General features: G+C 42.9%; 1 protein-coding gene across 2 annotated transcripts in view; it reads left to right on the top strand.

Moving 5' to 3' along the window:
* Positions 1-24349, top strand: part of LOC139566155 (low-density lipoprotein receptor-related protein 1B-like) — a 207199-nt gene that overhangs the window by 173593 nt on the left and 9257 nt on the right. For both annotated transcript variants that reach the window (XM_071387119.1, XM_071387118.1), the window contains 10 exons: positions 165-284; positions 568-809; positions 17124-17347; positions 17602-17708; positions 17958-18074; positions 19492-19665; positions 20315-20440; positions 20836-21000; positions 22979-23140; positions 23496-23670. In XM_071387119.1, the coding sequence (XP_071243220.1) occupies positions 165-284; positions 568-809; positions 17124-17347; positions 17602-17708; positions 17958-18074; positions 19492-19665; positions 20315-20440; positions 20836-21000; positions 22979-23140; positions 23496-23670 (1612 nt within the window). The remainder of the gene's footprint in view (positions 1-164; positions 285-567; positions 810-17123; positions 17348-17601; positions 17709-17957; positions 18075-19491; positions 19666-20314; positions 20441-20835; positions 21001-22978; positions 23141-23495; positions 23671-24349) is intronic.

Raw genomic sequence — 24349 nt, 5'->3', positions numbered from 1 at the left:
GCTAGTTTTGAGATATGAACTGTCAAAGATAGAATTGGTACTACTCCTAAGAGGTTATCTCTGTATATTCAAGGACAGAGCTCAGACAGAATTGTGACGGAACCTCTTTTAATCATGTATGGCTTCATGGGAATTACAACCTTCGTTCTTTATCTATTTCTCAGAGATCAATGAATGCCTTCAGTTTGGCATGTGCTCTCACTACTGCACCAATACCAAAGGATCCTTCAAATGCACATGTGACCGTAACTTTAAAGAAATCGACGGTGAATGTATAACCAAAGGTAAGAGCTTACCGTGACTATTTTGATTACATGTACAGTACGTAATCAAACGCATGACAATTTGATATTCACACATCACATCAAAATTCCACTTAATTAGGCTTGATCAATTATGCATCACAATTATTCTGATTGCTACTATCTGTTTCGATTATAATATGCTAATTGTGTAGAAGCTACATTGAATATGCTTATTGTGTTGTAATCTGGAATGTACACTCTTTTTCATTTATATTATTTCCTTTGTGTTTTTTTCTTCTACCTTAATGAACTCAACGGGCAGGACCAGAGGATCAGGTGCTCTACGTGGCTAATGACACTGAAATCCGAAGTTTTGTCTATCCGTTTAAGCAGAGCCACGGACAGAAACTGCATGCTCGCATTGAGGACAACGCTAAAATCATTGGGATGGACGCTCTCTTTCACCGACACAAGTTTGTCTGGGCCACACAGTTTAACCCTGGTGGAATGTTTTACAAAGACATCGTAGACAGAAGTCTCACCAAGTCAAATAGCGGAATCATAGTAAGTAAAGGGTTTGACTGGGCTAGAGGTGGAGGGTTATTACTTATTATAAACTGGGTGGTTCAAGTCCTGCATGCTGATTGGCTGAAAGCCGAGGTATATTAGACCGTATACACTCTAAACATGCTCCCAACAATTCAAATAGCGGAATCATAGTAAGTAAATGGTTTGAGTGGGCTAGAGGTGGTGGGTTATTACTTAATGTAATCATTGTTATTACTGTATCTGAATGTTGTGTATTTTATGTTAAATCACACTCTAAATATGCTCCCAACAATTTGGCTGTAACCGTTCAATTGTTGGGAGCATAATTTAGTGTGCGGCTTTCTTTATTATTTATACAGTTTACCCTCAGTCAGCACCTCTATAAAAAAAATTGGGGTTTGCATTAACATATGAATCTGTTGCATATTAACAGTGTTGGGATTAGTTACTTGAAAAGGTAATATATTACTTTGTATGGAAAGTAATGCGTCACATTACTCATAATAGTACTTTGTGATACTTGCGTGAAAAAAAATCCCCAAATCTCGCAGTTTGTTTGACAGTCGGAGGGAGCAAGGCGAGCTGTTCACCTTCTATCAAAGATAGGCTACTTACTAACTCAGGTTTGATCACTAATTTCTCATTTCATCTATGGTGATGCTTCACTTTTTTGTTGTGAACAATAATTGTTTTGTTTTTCTTGCATGTCCTAGACAATTACAGTTTCAAGATACAATACATACTAATATGTCCAGGAGGAAAACAAACAAACAAGATGTAAAAAAACTAAAACATACAAATGAAAAAGAACAAAACAGATTAAAGACAAATATGTTTCAGTGTTTCCAAATTCAATCAGTCTATTCAAATGTTATTCTCAAAGGCTACCGACCCAGAGCCACATAGGAAAACAAACTGTTTAAAAAGACAGAGAAGGACAATGCTATCTCCCATTCGCAAGACCAAACATTGTTGTTAAATTAGCTCTTGCAAGTGGGACATAGCATGTGACCAATTGACCAGAGTTTCGGGCTTGGCCCCGCACAGTCTGGCAGTGGCTCTTTCCAGCTGTGCAATGTCCAAATACATAAGCAACCAAAATCTGCAAAGGGCAATACCCAGTTCAAACCAATTCCTTACACCATGCCCAGACGTGCGCAAATTGATTTTGTCCCCCCACACCAAACGCGATCACGACATGCAGGTTGAAATATCAAAACAAACTCTGAACCAATTATATTAATTTGGGGACAGGTCGAAAGCATTACACATTTATGGCAATTTAGCTAGCTAGCTTGCAGTTGCTAGCTAATTTGTCCTATTTAGCTACCTAGCTGTTGCTAGCTAATTTGTCCTACTTAGCTAGCTTGCTGTTGCTAGCTAATTTGTCCTGGGATATAAATGTTGAGTTGTTATTTTACCTGAAATGCACAAGGTCCTCTACTCCAACAATTAATCCACAAATAAAACGGTCAACCGTTTCTAGTCATCTCTCCTCCTTCCAGGCTTTTTCTTCTTTGGACTTTATATGGCGATTGGCATCTAACTTTCATAGCATTACCATGATGACCGACCGACCTCAGTTCATATTTCAATCACTCACGTGGGTATAACCAATGAGGAGATGGCACGTGGGTATCTGCTTCTATAAACCAATGAGGAGACAGGAGAGGCAGGACTTGCACCGCCTTCAGCGTCACAAATAGAACAGACTTCTATTTTAGCACTTGCTAACGCAGACGCTTCTTGGCGCGCACAAGCAGTATGCGTGCAATGATTGAATAACATGTATATGTTACATTTATGGTCAGCATGTTAGAATCGTTTTTTTTTTGCCTGCTGTTATTGCAGCCATAACAATCCGCCTCTCTTGATAAGTTAGCAAAATGCTAGGGTTACAACCAAGCAAGAGGAGGGATGGGCCTTGCAGGTATGTTCCTGCCTTGAATAACATTTCAAATATGAACAACATGAACCCAAAGACCCAAAGTCTTCACTGGTACACAGCTCCAAAACCTTATGCATATAATTGCCCACCTCAGATTGGGTACATTTATTACATCACTTAGTTCAATAAAGAGTGGTAGCCTGGTTCATGGTCCTGTAGGTTTTCAACACTGTATGGAGTCTGAGATCAAATGAAATAAAAATCGGAAGAACCAGGGAGAGAATATTCCTTTTTCTGATCTTGAAGGAAACCCTTGCAGGTTGAAGATATCCTTCAAAACATGATTACCTTGGAGGGAGGGAAGTTAAAGGGCATAGAGCCTGATAAAGAAAAGTGTTACTGCAAATAGGAGATATCTCGTGAAAATTACAAGTTGTGCCCAGATAATTATTAATTTGGTACCAAACAGTCAATGTATTTTTTGCAATAGATCCCATAAAAGATGAGGCAGTATTTTGCTTTATCGCAGAAGAAGGAAGGTCCTGAATTCTAATTGGGTGAGACTTGGCCTCCTCTATTTTCCGCAAAGGCACTTCAAGCCAAATACTCAGTGACAGCTGAAATGCCCAATAGTAGAGTTTAATGTTGGGTAGAGAGAGTCCTTCAACATTTTTGGGGCTTTCCAAAGTGGAGAGACTAATTCTAGGACGTTTCCTATTCGAAAAAGAAGTGTGTGGACACCCCTTCAAATTAGTGGATTCGGCAATTTCCATTACTGACAGATGTATAAAATCGAGCCCACAGCCATGCAATCTACATACACAAACATTGGCAGTAGAATAGCCTTACAGAAGAGCCAAGTGACTTTAAACGTGGTATCTTCATAGGATGTCACCTTTCCAACAAGTCAGTTAGTCAAATTTCTGCCCTGTTAGAGCTGTCCCAGTCAACTGTGCTGCTGTGAAAAAGTGCTGTTATTGTGAAACGGAAATGTCTAGGAGCAACAACGGCTCAGCCACAAACTGGTAGGCCACACAAGCTCACAGAATGGGACCGCCGAGTGCTGAAGTGCGTAGCGTGTAAAAATGGTCTGTCCTCGGTTGCAAAACTCATTACCGAGTTCCAACTGCCTCTGGAACCAACGTCAGCACAATAACTGTTTGTCAGGAGCTTCATGAAATGGGTTTGCATGGCCGAGCAGCTGCACACAAGCCTAAGATCACCATGCGCAATGCCAAGCGTCGGCTGGAGTGGTGTAAAGCTCGTCGCCATTGGACTCTGGAGCAGTGGAAATGCGTTCTCTGGAGTGATGAATCGCGCTTCACCATTTGGCAGTCTGACGGGCGAATCTGGGTTTGGTGGATGCCAGGAGAATGCTACCTGCCAGAATGCACAGTGCCATCTGTAAAGTTTGGCGGAGGAGGAATAATGGTCTAGGGCTGTTTTTCAAGTTTTGGCTAGGACCCTTAGTTCCAGTGAGGGGAAATCTTAACGATATAGCATACAATGACATTCTAGACGATTCTGTGCTTCCAACTTTGTGGCACCAGTTTGGGGAAGGCCCTTTCCTGTTTCAGCATGACAATGCCCTCGTGCTCAAAGCGAGGTCCATACAGAAATGGTTTGTCGAGATCAGTGTGGAAGAACTTGACTGGCCTGCACAAAGCTCTTACCTCAACCCAATCGAAAACTTTTGGGATGAATTGGAATGCCGACTGCGAGCCAGGCCTAATTGTCCAACATCAGTGCCCAACCAAACTAATGCTCTTGTGGCTGAATGGAAGCAAATCCCCGCAGCTATGTTCCAACATCTAGTGGAAAGCCTTCCCAGAAAGAGTAACAACAAAAAAAGAACCTAAAGAGTAACACGAAGTGGAGACCATCTACTGTACTTAGATCTTTATTTTCTCCAATGTTGCACTGAAATTCTCATTAACCATCACTTTCAAATTGGATCGAATTGAAGTGCCCAGTTATGTAAATCCCTTATTTTCTAAAGTGATAGGTAAAGAGGGTAATGTGACTTGTTTGGCTGTGGGGTTAGAGGCATTAGGATAATTTTATAGCCAGAGAAGGAGCCAAATTCTTTTATAGAGGTCAAGTACATGTGATATACAGTGCATTCGGAAAGAATTCAGACCCCTTGACTTTTTCCACATTGTTACGTATCAGCATTATTCTAAAATTGATTAAATTGTTTTTATTCCTCATCAATCTACACACAATACCCCATAATGACAAAGAAAAAACAGTTTTTTAGAAATTTTGCAAATGTATGAAAACTGAAATATCACTTGAGTATTCAGGCCCTTTACTCAGTATTGGCACATCTGTATTTGGGATGTTTCTCCCATTTTTCTCTGCTGATCCTCTCAAGCTCTGTTAGCTATTTTCATCTCTCTCCAGAGATGTTCGATCGGATTCAAGTCTGGGCTGTGGTTGGGCCACTCAAGGACATTCAGAGACTTGTCCCGAAGCCACTCCTGCATTTTCTTGGCTGTGTGCTTAGGGTTGTTGTCCTGTTGAAAGGTGAACCTTTGCCCCAGTCTGAGGTCCTGAGCGCTCTGGAGTAGGTTTTCACCAAGGATCTCTCTGTACTTTGCCCCGTTCATCTTTGCCTCGATCCTGACTAGTCTCTCAGACCTTGACGCTGAAAAACATTCCCACAGCATCATGCTGCCATCACCATGCTTCACCGTAGGGATGGTGCCAGGCTTCCTTCAGACGTGACACTTGGCATTCAGGCCAGAGAATCTTGTTTCTCATGGTCTGGAAGTCTTAAGGTGCCTTTTGGCAAACTGCAAGCGGGCTGTCATGTCCCTTTCACTGAGGATTGGCTTCCATCTGGCCACTCTACCATAAAGGCCTGATTGGTGGAGTGCTGCAGAGATGGTTGTCCTTCTCCCATCTCAGCAAAGGAATTCTGGAGCTTTATCAGAGTGACCAACGGGTTCTTGGTCCCCTCCCTGACCAAGGTCCTTCTCCCCCGATTACTCAGTTTGGCCAGCTCTAAGAATAATCTTGGTGGTTCCAAACTTCTCCCATTTAAGAACGATGGAGGCCACTGTGTTCATGGAGACTTTCAATGCTGCAGAATTTTTTTTGGTACCCTTCCCCAGATATGTGCCTCGAAACAATCCTGTCTTGGAGCTCTACAGACAATTCCTTCAACCTCATGGCTTGGTTTTTGCTCTGACAGGCACTGTCAACTGTGGAACCTTATACAGTGGCTTGTGAAAGTATTCACCCTCTTGGCACTTTTCCTATTTTGTTGCCTTACAACCTGGAATTAAAAATGATTTTGGAGGGGTTTGTATCATTTGATTTACACAACATGCCTACCACTTTGAAGATGCAAAATACTTTTTTATTGTGAAACAAACAAGAAATAAGACAAAAAAAAACAGAACTTGAGAGTGCATAACTATTCACCCCCCCAAAGTCAATACTTTGTAGAGCCCCCTTTTGCAGCAATTACAGCTGCAAGTCTCTTGTTGTATGTCTCTATAAGCTTGGCACATCTAGCTACTGGGATTTTTGCCCATTCTTCGAGGCAAAACTGCTCTAGCTCCTTCAAGTTGGATGGGTTCCGCTGGTGTACAGCAATCTTTAAGTCATACCACAGATTCTCAATTGGATTGAGGTCTGGGCTTTGACTAGGCCATTCCAAGACATTTAAATGTTTTCCCTTAAACCACTCGAGTGTTGCTTTAGCAGTACGCTTAGGGTCATTGTCCTGCTGGAAGGTGAACCTCCATCCAAGTCTCAAATCTCTGGAAGACTGAAACAGGTTTCCCTCAAGAATTTCCCTGTATTTAGCGAAATCCATAATTCCTTCAATTCTGACCAGTTTCCCAGTCCCTGCCGATGAAAACATCCCCAACATGATGCTGCCACCGTCATGCTTCACTGTGGGGATATTGTTCTCGTGGTGATGGGAGGTGTTGGGTTTGCGCCAGACATAGCGTTTTCCTTGATGGCAAAAAAGCAACATTTTTGTCTCATCTGACCAGAGTACCTTCTTCCATATGTTTGGGGAGTCTCCCACATGCATTTTGGCAAATACCAAATGTGTTTGATTATTTATTTTTTTAAGCAATGGCTTTCTTCTGGCCACTCTTCCATAAAGCCCAGCTCTGTGGAGTGGTCCTATGGACAGATATTCCAATCGCCGCTGTGGAGCTTTTCAGCTCCTTCAGGGTCATCTTTGGTCTCTTTGTTGCCTCTCTGATGAATGCCCTCCTTGCCTGGTCTGTGAGTTTTGGTGGGCGGCCCTCTCTTGGCAGGTTTGTTGTGGTGCCATATTCTTTCCATTTTTTAATAAAGGATATAATGGTGCTCCATGGGATGTTCAAAGTTAATGAGATTTTTTTATACCCCAACCCTGATTTGTACTTCTCCACAACTTTGTCCCTGACCTGTTTGGAGAGCTCCTTGGTCTTCATAGTGCCGCTGTCTTGGTGGTGACCCTTGCTTAGTGGTGTTGCAGACTCTGGGGCCTTTTAGAACAGGTGTATACAGTTGAAGTCGGAAGTTTACATACACTTACGTTGGAGTCATTAAAACTCATTTTTCAACCACTCCACAATTTTTTTGTTAACAACATATAGTTTTGGCAAGTCGGTTAGGACTTCTACTTTGTGCATGATACAAGTAATTTTTCCAACAATTGTTTACAGACAGATTATTTCACTTATAATCATCCAGAAAATGATGTCATGGCTTTAGAAGCTTCTTCTAATTGACATCATTTGAGACAATTGGAGGTGTACCTGTGGATGTATTTCAAGGCCTACCTTCAAACTCAGTGCCTCTTTGCTTGACATCATGGGAAAATCAAAAGAAATCAGCCGAGACCTCAGAAAAAAATTGTAGACCTTCACAAGTCTGGTTCATCCTTGGGAGCAATTTCCAAATGATTGAAGGTACCACATTCATCTGTACAAACAATAGTACGCAAGTATAAACACCATGGGACCACGCAGCTGTCATAGCGCTCAGGAAGGAGACGCGTTCTGTCTGAACAAATGTACTTTGGTGCAAAAAGTGCAAATCAATCCCAGAACAACAGCAAAGGACCTTGTGAAGATGCTGGAGGAAACAGGTTAAAAGGTATCTATATCCACAGTAAAACAAGTCCTATAGTGACATAACCTGAAAGGCCGCACAGCAAGGAAGAAGCCACTGCTCCAAAACCGCCATTAAAATGCCAGACTAGGGTTTGCAACTGCACATGGGGACAAAGATTGTACTTTTTGGAGAAATATCCTCTGGTCTGATGAAACAAAAATATAACTGTTTGGCTGTATGTTTGGATGAAAAAGGGGGACGCTTGCAAGCCAAGGAACACCATTCCAACCTTGAAGCACGGGGTGGCAGCATCATGTTGTGGGGGTGCTTTGCTGCAGGAGGGACTGGTGCACTTCATAAAATAGATGGCATCATGAGGCAGGAAAATGATGTGGCTATATTGAAGCAACTTCTCAAGACATCAGTCAGGAAGTTCATGCTTGGTCGCAATTGGGTCTTACAAATGGACAATGACCCCAAGCATACTTTCAAAGTTGTGACAAAATGGCTTAAGGACAACAAAGTCAAGGTATTGGAGTGGCCATCACAAAGCCCTGACCTCAATCCTATATAAAATTTGTGGGCAGAACTGATAAAGCGTGTGCGAGCAAGGAGGCCTACAAACCTGACTCAGTTACACCAGCTCTGTCAGGAGGAATGGGCCAAAATTCACCCAACTTATTGTGGAAGCTTGTGTGGGTCAAACACCCGAAATGTTTGACCCAAGTTAAACAATTTAAAGGCAATGCTACCAAATACTAATTGAGTGTATGTTAACTTCTGACCCACTGGGAATGTGATGAAAGAAATAAAAGCTGAAATAAATAATTTTCTCTACTATTATTCTTACATTTCACATTCTTTAAATAAAGTGGTGATCCTAACTGACCTAAGACAGGACATGTTTACTAGGATTAAATGTCAGGAATGATGAAAATGAAAAACTGAGTTTAAATGTATTTGGCTGAGGTGTATATAAACTTCCGACTTCAACTGTATATACTCAGATCACGTGACACGTAGATTGCACACTGGTTTACTTTATTTAACATAATTATGTGACTTCTGAAGGTAATTGGTTGCACCATACATATGCACGCACCACTTTTCCGTTATTTTTTTCATTTCACTTCACAAATTTGGACTATTTTGTGTATGTCCATTACATGAAATCCAAATTAAAATCCATTTAAATTACAGGTTGTAATGAATTAAAATAGGAAAAATGCCAAAGGAGCTGAATACTTTTGCAAGGCACTGTATAGACAGGTGTGTGCCTTTTCCAAATCATGTACAATCAATAGAATTGATTGTACATGGACACCAATCAAGTTGTAGAAACATCTCAAGAATGATCAATGCAAACAGGATGCACCTGAGCTCAATTTTGAGTGTCATAGCAAACAGTCTGAATACTTATGTAAATAAGGTATTTATTTTTCATAAATTTGCACACATTTCAAAAAATTTGTTTGCTTTTTCATTATGGGGTACTTCGTGTAGAATGACGTGAAAAAAAATGTAATCAATTTTAGAAAAAGGCTGTAATGTAGCAAAATGTGGAAAGAGTCAAGGGGTCTGAATTCTTTCCGAATGCACTGTATAATTAGAGACATTGGACAAATAGAGTAAGATGTCATCAGCATGCAGGGAGATATGGTGGACTGTTTTTTTTCCTATCGTAATAGGCTAAATGTTCATATTTTGCATAATGGGCTAGCAGTTCTAATTAAAGTGGAAATAGGCCGGGACTCAGAGAACAACCCTGCCATGTGCATCTTTGTAGGACAATCTCTGGGGCAGTGGAATGGCCAGTCTGGACACTGGCAGTGGGGCCTGTGTATAAGGTTTCTGTAGGGAAGCTAATTATCCATAGTTTATGACATTTGTGGGAGTGTGTAAACATAAATTGGTATTACCATAAATGTTTTGTATGTTCTCTATAGCTATGTACTTGAAAATGTATCAATTGACCAATTCGGCACATTTGGGCAGACTTGATACAACATTTTGAACAGTAATGAAATGGTTCATTGGATCAGTCTAAAACGTTGCACATACACTGCAATCTAGTGGCCAAAATCCAAATTATAATGGCCTTTCAGAACACGTTTTATAAGATATAATAGTGATATAATGATATAATGGCCTTTCTCTTGCATTTCAAAGATGATGAAAAAAAAAAAAATGAAAACGCATGTTTCTTTCTTTGTATTATCTTTACCAATTAAAAAGGACAACATCTTCCTAGAGTCTTTAGGAAACTCAGAAGTATACAGATTGGAATAAAAGTAGTGAAAGTATGATTAATTTGGGAGGGAGGGGTACAAAGTTCACCGTTATTGTTCTGACATCAATAGATGACAAATGTTCAGTTTGCGTCAGTTTCATTGCCAAGTGCCTACTTGCATTCTCATAGTCATTCTGTCTCGCTTTCAAATGAATAAATTCAGCCCTAGAACTAGTCACCGTCTTATTCTCAGTTGTAAATGTTACTTCCCATAATGTATGGGGGCCTACCCCTGGTTGTGCATTAACCTGTAAGAAATCATTAATGCCAGTCAAAATTTTGTTTAAGAATTCCCTACCGCCATGTCTTAAAACCTGTGAATCCTGGAGAAATCTCAAAATAAATCAATAATGGAGAATGGTCAGATAACAGCATTGTTAAAATCTCTGCATGGGATGTACATTTCAGAAAAACATGGGAGGTGAAGACAATCAATTTGTGAGAAAGACTGATGTTGGGGAGAAAATAAGATAATCTATAGTACTAGGATTTGTTAGGCGCCAGGCATCCACAATGTTCAAGTCATCTAAAAAGGTCTTAATATAATTTGAAGGTGCCCGGAGTGCCAAGATATTAACACTGGTGGTATTAATAGTAGGATCTAGAGTCAAGTTAAAATCTCCCCCAAGGATGGTCACTGAGTCTGGGAAGTCTAACAATTTAAGCTTCGGGTCTTCAAAAAATGTTTTATCATTTGGTGCATACATGGAGGACAAACATAATGTAGTGCCATTAATAGTAACAGAGGTATAACAATTCGGTCTATCAGTGTCTCCCTCAGAGACCCCCAGCTTCAAATTAAGATGAATATTCCTCTTAAGTACAATCATAGCACCCTTGGTTTAGTTTGGGGCACAGGAGTAGGCTAGTATCTTATAAAACGTGTTCTGAAATCTATTGATATCAGTGGCTTTCAAATTGCTCTGCTGTAGGAAGGTGAAATCCATATATTTACATTATAAGTACTCTAAACAAGTTAAGACTAATCAAATCATGTCAAATTGTATTTGTCACATGCGCCGAATACAACAAGTGTAGACCTTACAGCGAACTGCTTACTCTCAAGCTTTTAACCAACAATGCAGGTTTAAGAAAAATAAGTGTTAAGTAAAAAATAGATAAGTAAAAAATATAAATAAAAATAAGAAATAGTTAAAGAGCAGCAGTAAAATAACAGTAGCGAGGCTATATACAGGGGGTACCGGTACAGAGTCAATGTGTGGTGGAACAGGTTAGTCAGGCTATATACAGGGGGTACCGGTACAGAGTCAATGTGCGGGGGAACAGGTTAGTCAGGATATATACAGGGGGTACCGGTACCGAGTCAATGTGCGGGGGAACAGGTTAGTCAGGATATATACAGGGGGTACCGGTACAGAGTCAATGTGCGGGGGTACAGGTTAGTCAGGCTATATACAGGGGGTACCGGTACAGAGTCAATGTGCGGTGGAACAGGTTAGTCAGGCTATATACAGGGGGTACCGGTACAGAGTCAATGTGCGGGGGAACAGGTTAGTCTATCCATGAGTTAGCTTGAGATGTAAATATATCCAAGAGCCTGAGATTTGAAAACGCTTTGCACGGAGCTGAGATAGAAATACTGTTTAGACAGACACATGAAAGAAAAACACAACATAAAACCCCAAATTGATTGTGCATTTGAAAGCATACAAATTCTATAGTATTAAAGTGTAATTAAATTAACCAACAGAAAAAACTTAATAGAAAAGGCCAGTATGCCAGGAGACACAAGGATTTACCCCCGAGAGAGAGATGGCCAGTAGACCTGAGTCGACAGTCCCTTGGATAATGACACAATATGTGGAAGCCATGCAAACCTTCCCTGTGCTAGTGCTGCCCTATCATATGGGCTGCTTAATTAGGCATATATACTTTAAGCCAAACATCTGTAAAGATTTCCTATATTTTCATTCAAAATCTCTCTCTCGAGCCACCACTTCTGGTTATAGACTGCACAAAGGCTACACGGGCCCATATAGATGTATAGAGAGCGCACTTGCCACTAGACAGGAAAGCCCTTTATGGACTTTGCTATTACAGAAGTGATCAATGGCAACGATCAGAGGTGTGCCCTCTATACATTTTTATGGAGGCACTGACATTTCTCCAAACAGCCTTTCTCCGCTCGCTCGAAAACTAAATGAGGAAGTCAAGATCGGATCAGAAACAGAGATTCTGAAAGTAACACACGTGTTAGTTGACGAGGAACTAATAATATTACCCAATAAAAAAAAATTTAAGTAATGCGTTACTTTACTCCATTACTCATAAAAGTAATCTGTGATAATGGCGCCGGGGATGGCTGCCGTTTTACAGGCTCCTAACCAACTGTGCTATTTTGTTAGTTTTGTAACTCATTTTGTACATAATGTTACTGCTACAGTCTCTTGTGACCGAAAAGAGCTTCTGGACATCAGAACAGCGATTGCTCACTTCGAACTGGACAAAGATTTTTTCTTTAATGAGTCCAACACGAAGAATATACTGCTTGTCGAGACAAGGCCCAAGGCTCATCCGTGTGAAGAAAAGACAGAGAAAGGGGGGAGGGGGGCGGGGTGCCTTGTAAGAATTTGCCTACGAGTAGGTAAACCACCACTACCCTCCGCATTATTGGCCAACGTGCAATCATTGGAAAACAAACCGGACGATCTACGATTAAGACCATCTACCAATGGGACATTAAAAACTGTAATATCTTATGTTTCACTGAGACGTGGCTGGCTTATCCGTACATTGGCATGACAGAGCAGCTACGTCTGGTAAAACAAGGAGCAGGGGTGTGTGTCTATTTGTCAATAACTGCTGGTGCGCGATGTCAAATATTAAGAAGTCTTGAAGTATTGCTCGCCTGAGGTAGAATACCTAATGTTAAGCTGTATACCACACTATCTACCAATAAAGTTATCATCTACTGTATATTATTCGTATCCATCTATTTACCACCACAAACCGATGATGGCACTAAGACTGCACTCAGTCATAAGCAAACAAGAAACTGCTCCTCCAGAAGCGACAATCCTTGTGGCCGGGGACTTTCATGCAGGCAAACTTAAATCCTTTATACCTAATTTCTACCAGCATGTCACATGTGCAACCAGAGAAAAACAACTCTAGACCACCTTTACTCCACGCACAGAGACGCATACAAAGCTCTCTCTCGCCCTCCATTTGCCAAATCTGACCATAATTATATCCTCTTGATTCCTGCTTACAAGCAAAAACTAAAGCAGGAAGTACCAGTGACTCGCTCTATTCGGAAGGGGTCAGATGACGCGGATACTACGCTACAGGATTGTTTTGCTAGCATAGACTGCAATATGTTCCTGGATTCATCCAATGGCATTAAGGAGTATACCACCTCAGTCACTGGCTTCATCAACTATGTCATCCCCACAGTGAACATACGTACATATCCAAACCAGAAGCCATGGACTACAGGCAACATCTGCACCAAGCTAAAGCTGCCGCTTTCAAGGAGCGGGACACTAATCCAGACACTTTTTTAGAAATTCCACTATGCCCTCAGATGAACAGGAAAAAGGTCAATACAGGACTAAGATTGAATCCTACAACACTGTAACTGACGCTCGTGGGATGTGGCAGGGCTTGAAATCTATTATGGACTACAAAGGGAAACCCAGCCGCGAGCTGCCCAGTGACGGGAGCCTACCAGACAAGCTAAATGCCTTTTATGCTCGCTTCAAGGCAGGCATGAGAGCACCAGCTGTTCCGGACAACTGTGTGATCATGCTTTCCGTTGCCGATGTGAGCAAAACCTTTAAACAGGTCAACATTCACAACGCCGCAGGGCTAGACGGATTACCAGGACGTGTACTCAAAGCATGCGCGGACCAACTGGCAAGCGTCTTCACAGACATTTATAACCTCTCCCTGGCAGAGTCTGTGATGCCTAGATGTTTCAAACAGACCACCATAGTCCCTATGCCCAAGAAAGCGAAGGTAACCTGCCTAAATTATTACCGCCCCGTAGCACTTAAGTTGGTAGCCTTGAAATGCTTTGAAAGGCTGGTCATGTCTAACATCAACACCATCATGCCGGAAACCCTAAACCCACTCCAATTCACATACCACCCCAACAGATCCCCAGATGACGCAATCTCAATCGTACTCCACACTGCCCTTTCCCATCTGGACAAAAGGAACACCTACAGTGGGGAGAACAAGTATTTGATACACTGCCGATTTTGCAGGTTTTCCTACTTACAAAGCATGTAGAGGTCTGTAATTTTTATCATATGTACACTTCAACTGTGAGAGACGGAATCTAAAACAAAAATCCAGAAAATCACATTGTATGATTTTACTTAGTCGTACTTAATCCCCTCCTGTACTCCCTGTTCACCCACGACTGCGTGGCCAAGCACGACTCCAACACCATCATTAAGTTTGCTGTTGACACAACAGTGGTAGGCCTGATCACCGACAACGATGAGACAGCGTATAGGGAGGAGGTCAGAGAATGTGAGCAAGACAAAGGGGCTGATCGTGGACTACAGGAAAAGAAGGGGCGGACAGGTCCCCATTAACATTGACGGGGCTGAAGTGGAGCGGGTCGGGAGTTTCAAGTTCCTTTGTGTCCACATCACCAATGAACTATCATGGTCCAAACACACCAAGACAGTCGTTAAGAGTGCACGACAACACCCTTTCCCCCTCAGGAGACTGAAAAGATTTGGCATGGGTCCCCAGATCCTCAAAAGGTTCTACAGCTGCACCATTGAGAGCATCCTGACCGGTTCCATCCCCGCCTCGTATGGCAACTGCTTGGCATCTGACCGTATGTCGCTACAGAGGGTAGTGCGTACGGCCCAGTACATCACTGGGGCCAAGCTTCCTGCCATCCAGGACCTAATCCTAGGCAGTGTCAGAGGAAAGCCCCAAAAATTGTCAAAGATTCCAGTCACCCAAGTCATAGACTGTTCTCTCTTCTACCGCACCGCAATCGGTACCGGAGCACCTAGTCTCAGACCAGAAGGCACCTTAACAGCTTCTACCCCCAAGCCATACAACTGATGAACAAGTAATGAAATGGCCACCCGGACTATTTTTTAGACTGCTGCTACTCACTGTTTATTATCTATGCATAGTCACTTTACAAATTACCTGGACTAACCTGTACCTCAGCACATTAATTCGGTACCGCTACCCCCTATATATAGCCTCGTTATTGTTAGGTAATTTTCTTGTAACTTTTTCTTAATTTTTTTAACTTTAGTTTATTTTGTGAATATTTTCTTAACTCTATTTCTCTAACTGCATTGTTGGTTAAGGGCTTGTAAGTAAGCATTTCACGGTAAGGTCTACACCTGTTGTATTCGGCGCATGTGACAAATAAAATGTTCATTTGATATTAAAACCTTTTGGAAATAACTCACGGAACATATCTGATATTCTTTGTTATTTCTCCTGAAAGTGCAACCTTGAATATATCAAATTCATTTTGATGGTAGAAATTCCAAGTTCCACACACTCATACGACAGCCATGAGTGTAGCAAAGCGAGACAATTTCCTCAGAGGGTCTCTATACTACTTAACTGCTCTGCCTTTGAGACCAGAATGGAACAGGACCTAACAGCCACTCAATATCTCTGACATTAATTGGTTTGATTTGAGCCCTGGGAAAGGGAGTGAAGGGGACAGCGCACAGGAGCTGTGTGACTTCAAAGAGCACTGTAGCACTGATTTGACACTTGAACTGAAATGACACTATATATACAAAAGTATGTGGACACCCCTTCAAATGTGTGAATTTGGCTATTTCAGCCACACCCATTGCTGACCGGTGTATAAAATCGAGCACACGGCCATGCACGCTCCATATACAAGGATTTGTCAGTAGAATGGCCTTACTGAAGAGCTCAGTGACTTTCAACGTGGCACAGTTCGTTAAATTTCTGCCCTCCGAGAGCTGCCCCAGTCAACTGTAAGTGCTATTATTGTGAAGTGGAAACATCTAGGATCAACAACGGCTCAGCTGCGAAGTGGTAGGCCACACAATCTTACAGAACGGGGCCGAGTGCTGAAGCACGTAGTGCGTAAGAATCATCTGTCCTCGGTTGCAACACTCACTACCGAGTTCCAACTGCCTCTGGAACCAACGTCAGCACAATAACTGTTCGTCGGGAGCTTCGTGAAATGGTTATCCATGGCCAAGCAGCCGCACACAAGCCTAAGATCACCATGCGCAATGCCAAGCGTCAGCTGGAGTGGTGTAAAGATCGCCTGCTTTGGACTCTGGAGCAGTGGAAATGTGTTTTCCGGAGTGATGAATCACGCTTCACCATCTGGCAGTCCGACAGATGAATCTGGGTTTGGCGGATGCCAGGAGAATGCCACCTGCGCAAATGCACAGTGCCAACTGTAAAGTATGGTGAAGGAGGAATAATTGTCTGTGGCTGTTTTTCATGGTTCGGGCTAGGACCCTTAGTTCCAGTGAGGGGAAATCTTAACGCTACAGCATACAATGACATTCTAGACGATTGTGTGCTTCCAACTTTGCGGCAACAGAATGGGGAAGGCCCTTTTCTGTTTCAGCATGACAATGCTCTCGTGCTCAAAGCGAGGTCCATAAATAAATGGTTTGTTGAGGTCGGTTTAGAAGAACTTGACTGGCCTGCACAAAGCCCTGACCTCAACCCCATCAAGCACCTTTGGGATGAATTGGAACGCTGGCTGCAAGCCAGCCCTAATTGCCCAACATCAGTGCCCAACCTCACTAATGCTCTTGTGGCTGAATGGAAGCAAGTCCCCTCAGCAATGTTCCAACATCTAGTGGAAAGCCTTCCCAGAAGAGTGGAGGCTGTTATAGCAGCAAAGGGGGGGCCAACTCTATATTAATGCCCATGCTTTTGGAATGAGATGTTTGACGAGCTGGTGTCCACATACTTTTGGTCATGTAGTGTATTTCGACAGAGAGAGCGAGAGAAAGGGAGAGAGAGAATGTGTGTGTGTCTACATGCTTTCAGTTTGTAAGTCAATGTCCAGGTAAGAGTATGAAAGTCATGTCAGTAAACGTGTAAACACGTTCTTCTTCTCCAGTGTCCTGACTTCAGAAGGCCCAGGGATATATCTGCAGATTGGGTGACTGGCAACGTCTACTGGACAGACCACTCCAGGATGCATTGGTTCAGCTACTACAACGCCCACTGGAGGAGGCTCAGATATTCCATCAACGTGGGCCAGCTGGCAGGGCCAAACTGCTCTCGTCTCATCACAGACATCGCCGGGGAGCCTTACTCTATCACTGTTAACCCAGCTCGAGGGTAAGATTAATCCTTACATGAATTACATTTGAGTCATTTAGCAGACGCTCTTATCAATTGACAATTAGTGCAATCAACTAAAGTTGCTAGGTAAAACAACCACATATCAGATTGGCAATTTTGTGACTATATTTTTTCTTTGGGCAGATAACACATTTGGGCAGACAGCAAATTATGCCTGATCCTCTGCCCTGTCCTTATTACCTGCTATAATGACCTATTCTTCCTTTACTTACTTCCTGTACTTCCTCTAGGATGATGTACTGGACAGTGGTAGGAGACCACTCCCACATCGAGGAGGCTGCCATGGATGGGTCTATGAGGAGAATCTTAGTGGAGAAGAACCTCAGGAGACCCAGTGGTAGGTGCTCTCGAACTTCTGGTCATGTGACATATAACAATACCTTCAGGAAGTTCCCATAAGCAGGAAATATGGAGCTGTGTACTTGTATATTTATTTCCTACATGTCATATCTAGGCGAATCAATATCCTGTTTCGTTTAGTGTCGAGTGATACATTTTGATAGAATGCAGCGCTTGTCCGAAGCAAAGTTTGCTGCGCTTTCCCACAGCTCATATAGAGTGACTAATATGTTTTACAACTTCACAGGACTTGCCATTGATTATTTCAACCAGCGTTTGTACTGGGCTGATACAGAGTTGTCTGTGATCGGGAGCGTTCGATTCGATGGATCGGACTCTGTGGTGGCGGTGAGCAGTGCTCATGGTGAGCAAAGCACAGACGAACACAGAAGACATGCATGTCCTTAACCCTTTACACTCGTTGAAAATGGCCTATGTGGACAGGGCTAAATTGAAATGTTTCCTACAGAAGAAATATGGAAAGCATATGCATAACCATGGTAGCAATCAAAGGGAACCGTTTGGAGATTGTGGGGAAATTATTAGACTGAAGGTGATGACACAGCAGTTGACCTAACACAAGACTGAATCCAAACATTACACTGTTAAGTTTATGGGCATTTTACATTTTTGTTGGTAACTAAATCTAAAAATGCTCTGGATAAATTCAGTAACATGAGAATATTCTTGGAAAATTTGGGGTAGGTGCAACATAAGACAAAACATGACGGGTTTGAGTGAGAGGTCTTACTGGTGTTTCCAGGTGGTCTCACACCTCTCCAAAGTGTGCAGAGATCCTAAGTCCTTTCAATGAAGTCAAATAACTAAGGTACTTTTTGGAGCTCTGCTAGCTATGCCGTTGAGGAATTAGAGGAAGCAGACTTTTACACAATTACTGTTCTTGTTGACGCAATCCAAAAATGGTCCATTATAAATCGTTATCTGGGTCAGGTGGGCATGGTTGGTTGAAAGCTTGTTCTATTGCCAACATGACGAGCTAAATTATAAAATACGAGGCAATTCACAGAAGCAAATCGTCATTTTGGTGCGCATAGAATGGAGGCATGAGTGCATGTGTGATTCGCAGCGTGGTCATTCTGTTCAGGACAACCCGGGTATAAAGCCAGGTCATCTTGTAACCGTACATCAAACATAGTGATCATAAACGTTGACACTGTATATCACATGACTTTTATGATATCGAAATGTGAAGCGCGCATTTGCACTCACAGGTGTTTTGGCATCAAAGCAGTATTTTTTTAATAATCCTCAACATCTCGTCTTTCAAAACACATTGATTCATCTTCATTTACAGCATTTCCCTCGCTCAGACAGCCAAAAATGTGCTAAAGTTGCCAAATTAGCGGGAGGGATGGGGGAAACTTATCGTGTGCGGTGCTCAAGTTCAGAGTGGCTGTCAGTCAACACCCGTACAGAGCTCTGACGTCATGTACTGTATAGCACGTTAATGTTACTGTACAGCCACTTCTTTCCAATGTAGACACTGATCAGTGTCCAAATCTGCCATTTTCAACCCGTATACAGGTACGAGTGTAAAGGGCTACTCTGCAGGTTGCATCTTCTTTAATTGTCCATTCCCTCAAGTTGTTGTCATTCTTATCAAATGCGCTCGGCTCATCCCTTCAAGGGTGGAGGGTAGAGCAATAGAACATTTTGCTAAATATTATTTTATATTATTTGGAATTCAGATGAATTATTGAGGGGCCCATTTTCTCCCTTACCAGTCGTGTTACAGTTGTTTCCACTTGTTCTGTCCCAAGGTCTTTCCCAGCCTGTAAGGATTGATATCTTTGAGGACTATATCTATGGGATCGGGATGAGGAATGATGTCTTCCGGGTCCATAAGTACGGAAAACAGCCAATGGAACGACTCCATCTGGGAGTAGAGAGACCCTCCATTATCTTGGTCCTCCACCGATTCAAACAGCAAGACGGTAGGCTAACAATCACCTTAACAATCCCTTTCTCTTTCCCCATTCTCTCTCTTTCTGTCTCTCTCACTCTGTCTGTCTGTCTGTGTATGCCTCTCTTTCTCTCCCCTCTCTCTCTTTCTCTCCCCTCTCTCTCTGGCTCCCTCTCCCTTTCCTCTCCTATTCCCTCTCTCCAATGACTACTGACAGTTGTTTGTTTACTGTCGTCTGGTTCTGTGGATGTTGTGTGAGAGTTGAATGGCAATGTAGTCATCTGTTTGGTGGGAACTGTACTGCATGCCTCTGTATGCCACTTCTAAGGGCCAGTTGAAGCCCGTCCTGATGCATCATTAGCCCTAGCCCCAGCCCAGAGGATCACACTGTTGTTCTCTCTCAGTTAAACACAATCAAAAGGATCTCATGTTTGACTTTGAAAAGTTTGAGCCTTTCATTATGACAGAACAGGATTTTCTCTTAGTGCGTGTCATCTTGATATTCATTATTTTGTCTGTGTTACATAGTGTCAAATGAACAGACAGCACAGAATACGCTCACTGCAACCAACCAGGTCCATTCAATCAACACAGTGGTAGAGAGCACGGTCGTTTACGTTTCTACGCTCCACAAACTCATAGACCCTGCTTTCTAACCTTTGTCCCATTGGCTGTGTCAGTGTCCAATCCGTGCCTAAGGATGGGCTGTGATTTCCTGTGTCTGCTCAACCCTGCCGGAGCCAGCTGTTTCTGTCCTGAGGGGACCACGCTAATCAACAGGACCTGTAGGGACACCAACACATCAGGTACAGTAGGACACCAATGTGTTGGGTACAGTATGCCTACCTGTCAACCAGCTAGCTATTCAATGAGCAGGGACACTCAGTATAGTAGGCTGCAGGGTCACTAACATCTCAGTACAATAGGCTGCAGGGACACTAACATCTCAGTGCAGTAGGCCTGGTCAACCTGCAATACTTTCATTTGATCCAACTGAGACTGGATCTTTCATATGCTGAGTAAATTGGCGTGAAAGTGAAGGTACCATACAAGCAGTTGTGCATAGAACAGTCAGTGAAGCCCATTTGAGTTCCAGCCTTTCAGAAACTTGAGTTAATCCACTCATTAGATATTAATGGGAGCAGGTCAAGGTTGCCATGGTTTCAATCTTAACACGTGGGCCTACACCATTTGCTTTCAGGAGCGCTGTGTCGCCCCGCCTGCGAGAACGGAGGACGATGCATCACCAACGAGAAGGGGGAGCTGCGGTGCTACTGCTGGCCAAATTTCTCCGGGGAGCGCTGTGAAGTGAACCACTGTAAAGACTACTGTCAGAATGGGGGCACATGCTCAGGCTCTTCCATAGGTAAGCCCCTTCTGCTACGTGTGTGTGTGTGTGTGTGTGTGTGTGTGTGTGTGTGTGTGTGTGTGTGTGTGTGTGTGTGTGTGTGTGTGTGTGTGTGTGTGTGTGTGTGTGTGTGTGTGTGTGTGTGTGTGTGTGTGTGTGTGTGTGTGTGTGGCCATGCTCCCTGCTCTTCCACTGGGACCTCCAGGACAGGAGAGGGCGCTCAACCATCCGTGACTGTGGGAAATGAGCGTTGGGACCTGGTTGGGACCGAGGCCCCTGTCCTGACAGCCAATGAGATCCTGCCCACAGATGCCAGTTCTGCTGCATGATTGATAATCTGCTTCTAAATAACTATCGCTCGACGTCACGTGTCAAACTTATCCCACGGAGGGCAGTGTGCCTGCAGGTCCTCCCCTGTACTAGATGGATCAATTAAGGTCACTGATTAGTTAGGAACTCCCCACACCTGGTTGTCTAGATCTTAATTGGACACCAATGTAATGGAAATAACTCAAATCAGGAGACACTCCATGGAATGAGTTTGAATCCCTTGCTTTATGGAGTTGTTGATTGGACATTAGTGCATTTTTTGTTTGTTGCCAGTGCCTCCTGTGTCAGGAAGCCATAGGAAAGTGCAGTGAAAATCTCTTTAGTTTGACTACCCCTGAGAGATGTACGCTGTAGACGTATCTGAAAATGCAGTATGTATGGCCCCACTTTGGTATTGCATTAGCGAGGACGTCTACGGTAGCACCATGAATATGCAAGACACGCTTAACGTGTGGCATTGCTATCCATTTTTGAACAGTTGTTAAAGCACATTGAAGTCCCCAAAAGTCCAGGTCCCCTGTTCCGTTACAGTAAATGCTCTCTCTCTCTCTCTCTCTCTCTCTCTCTCTCTCTCTCTCTCTCTCTCTCTCTCTCTCTCTCTCTCTCTCTCTCTCTCTCTCTCTCTCTCTCTCTCTCTCTCTCTCTCTCTCTCTCTCTCTCTCTCTCTCTCTCTCTCTCTCTCCAGAATAAACAATTGAGAGTGGAGAGATATAAATAAAATGGCAACAGATCAAACTTCTCTCTTTTCTTTCTCTTCTGAGGACATTTTTGGGGGAGGAGTTTGAAGCCAGGAAATGAGGCGGTCAAATATTAATGCGTGAAATAACAGTTAAATGTTAGTGTTGGCATGGCGATATCAATAACAACTTGCCTCTTAGCTGACAGATGGAACAGCGGGAGAAAGAACGTCAGACACGCACACACACACACACACACACACACACAGTACGTTTCTATTCATCCCAGTCAGGAGCGGGCAGCAGATGTTGTATTTCAGATGTAAGCTCTCCAAGCGGTCATAGGACCAGTGTGAAACTAGTTGAAATCCGTCCAGTGCAAATAGACATGGCTGTTTGGAAAACATTGGACCTCGGGAGTCTCTTTGTGGGCATCACCTTTGTGTGTAATGTGAGAGAAATCACATCTGCCTTGTATTCGCTTGCTTTTCCATTGTGACGTTAGACAGTGGACATGCTTGTGATTATTGATATCAGCAACACAATTGTTTGCCAATTTCTATAGAATGTCAAATAAATCAAACTACATCTCTCTCTCTCTCTCTCTCTCTTTCCCCTCTTTTTTCCCTCTCCCTCCATCTCTCTCTCCGCCTCTCTTTCTCTCTCTCCATCTCTCTTTCTCTCCCTCCATCCATCTATCTTTCTCTGTCCCTTCTCTCTCTCTCTCTTTCTCTTTCTCTCCCTGCCTTTCTCTCTCTTTCTCTCCCTGCCTCTCTCTCTCTCCCTGCCTCTCTCTCTCTCTCTCTCTCTCTCTCCCTGCCTCTCTCTTTCTCTCCCTGCCTCTCTCTCTCTCTCTCTCTCTCTCTCTTTCTCGCCCTGCCTCTCTCTCTCCCTCTCTCTCTCTCCCTGCCTCTCTCTCTCTTTCTCTCTCTTTCTCTCCCTGCCTCTCTCTCTCTCTCTCTCCCTGCCTCTCTCTATATATCTCTCAGGGAGGCCTACATGTCGATGTGCTGTGGGTTTCACAGGACCGGTCTGTGAGAGGAAGGTGTGTGATAACTACTGTCTGAATGGCGGCACCTGTGACGTCAGCAAGGGGAACCAGCCAGTGTGTCGCTGTATGGCCGAGTACACTGGGGAGCGTTGTCTCTACCGTGAGTCAGACACACACACACACACACACACACACAAAGATTTGCCTGTTTTATGACAAGCAATCAATCAATATTTAATGTTTCATTCAGTCTCCGCAATGAGAAGAGAGGGGTTTGTGGTTTCCACAATTACCACAACACTAAAGATGAGTTGGAATATTTTGTTCGTCTCCTCCACCCTCTCTCTGGTGGTTTAAAATAAGTTTGACAGGAAAATCACTCCAGAAGATGCTTTCTTGCAAACAGCTCAGTTTCAAGGGCTGAACAAATTGATGTTACACTGATTGATACAGTGGAAGACCAGGAATGTAACACATGAAATAAATACGCTTCTTTTTCTCCACCTTGGTTCCAGATATCTGCCATCACTACTGTACCAATTCAAAGGCTTGTACTCTGTCAAGCAAGAGCCACGTGGAGTGTGTGTGCTCAACCAGATACGAGGGAGTGAAGTGTGAAGTGGACAGATGTCTCCAGTGTCGAGGGGCACCGTGTACTGTCAACCCGGAGACGGACAACGTGTCCTGCAAGTAAGCATCGTCTGAGTAGATAGTCCAGATCGTATGACCATCTGTAAAGATGGGACTATCAACAATCTATCTGTTGATAAGCAACTGCTTGCTACGGTTACGGTTAGAACAGGGGTTAGGGTAAGGATTAGTTTAGGGTTAGGATTAGTTTAGGGTTAGGATTAGTTTAGGGTTAGGATTAGTTTAGGGTTAGGATTAGTTTAGGGTTAGGATTAGTTTAGGATTAGGATTAGTTTAGGGTTAGGATTAGTTTAGGGTTAGGATTAGTTTAGGGTTAGGATTAGTTTAGGGTTAGGATTAGTTTATGGTTAGGATTAGTTTAGGGTAAGGATTAGTTTAGGGTTAGGATTAGTTTAGGGTTAGGATTAGTTTAGGGTTAGGATTAGTTTAGGGTTAGGATTAGTTTAGGGTTTGGATTAGTTTAGGATTAGGATTAGGGTTTGATAGTTAGTTGACATTTTACTGATAGTCTGTGGATACCCAAACAATGTTACCGACTAGAATTACTAGAATGAAACATTTGACTGATGCTACTTATTGGTACACTCAATAAGGCCGGTCCACCCATCACGGAACATTGACTTGAAAGGAATATCCATTCTAGTAATTATATGTTTGTGGATGCTACCACATGTCAGCATTCTCCTGTCTCCTTGGTTCAGGGCGTCATAGAAAAATG

The sequence above is a fragment of the Salvelinus alpinus genome, chromosome 38, assembly GCF_045679555.1.
Source record: "Salvelinus alpinus chromosome 38, SLU_Salpinus.1, whole genome shotgun sequence".
In the NCBI taxonomy this organism is placed as follows: Eukaryota; Metazoa; Chordata; class Actinopteri; order Salmoniformes; family Salmonidae; genus Salvelinus; species Salvelinus alpinus.
Note: the sequence above shows the minus strand (reverse complement) of the source record. Positions and strands in the feature narration are given on the sequence as shown.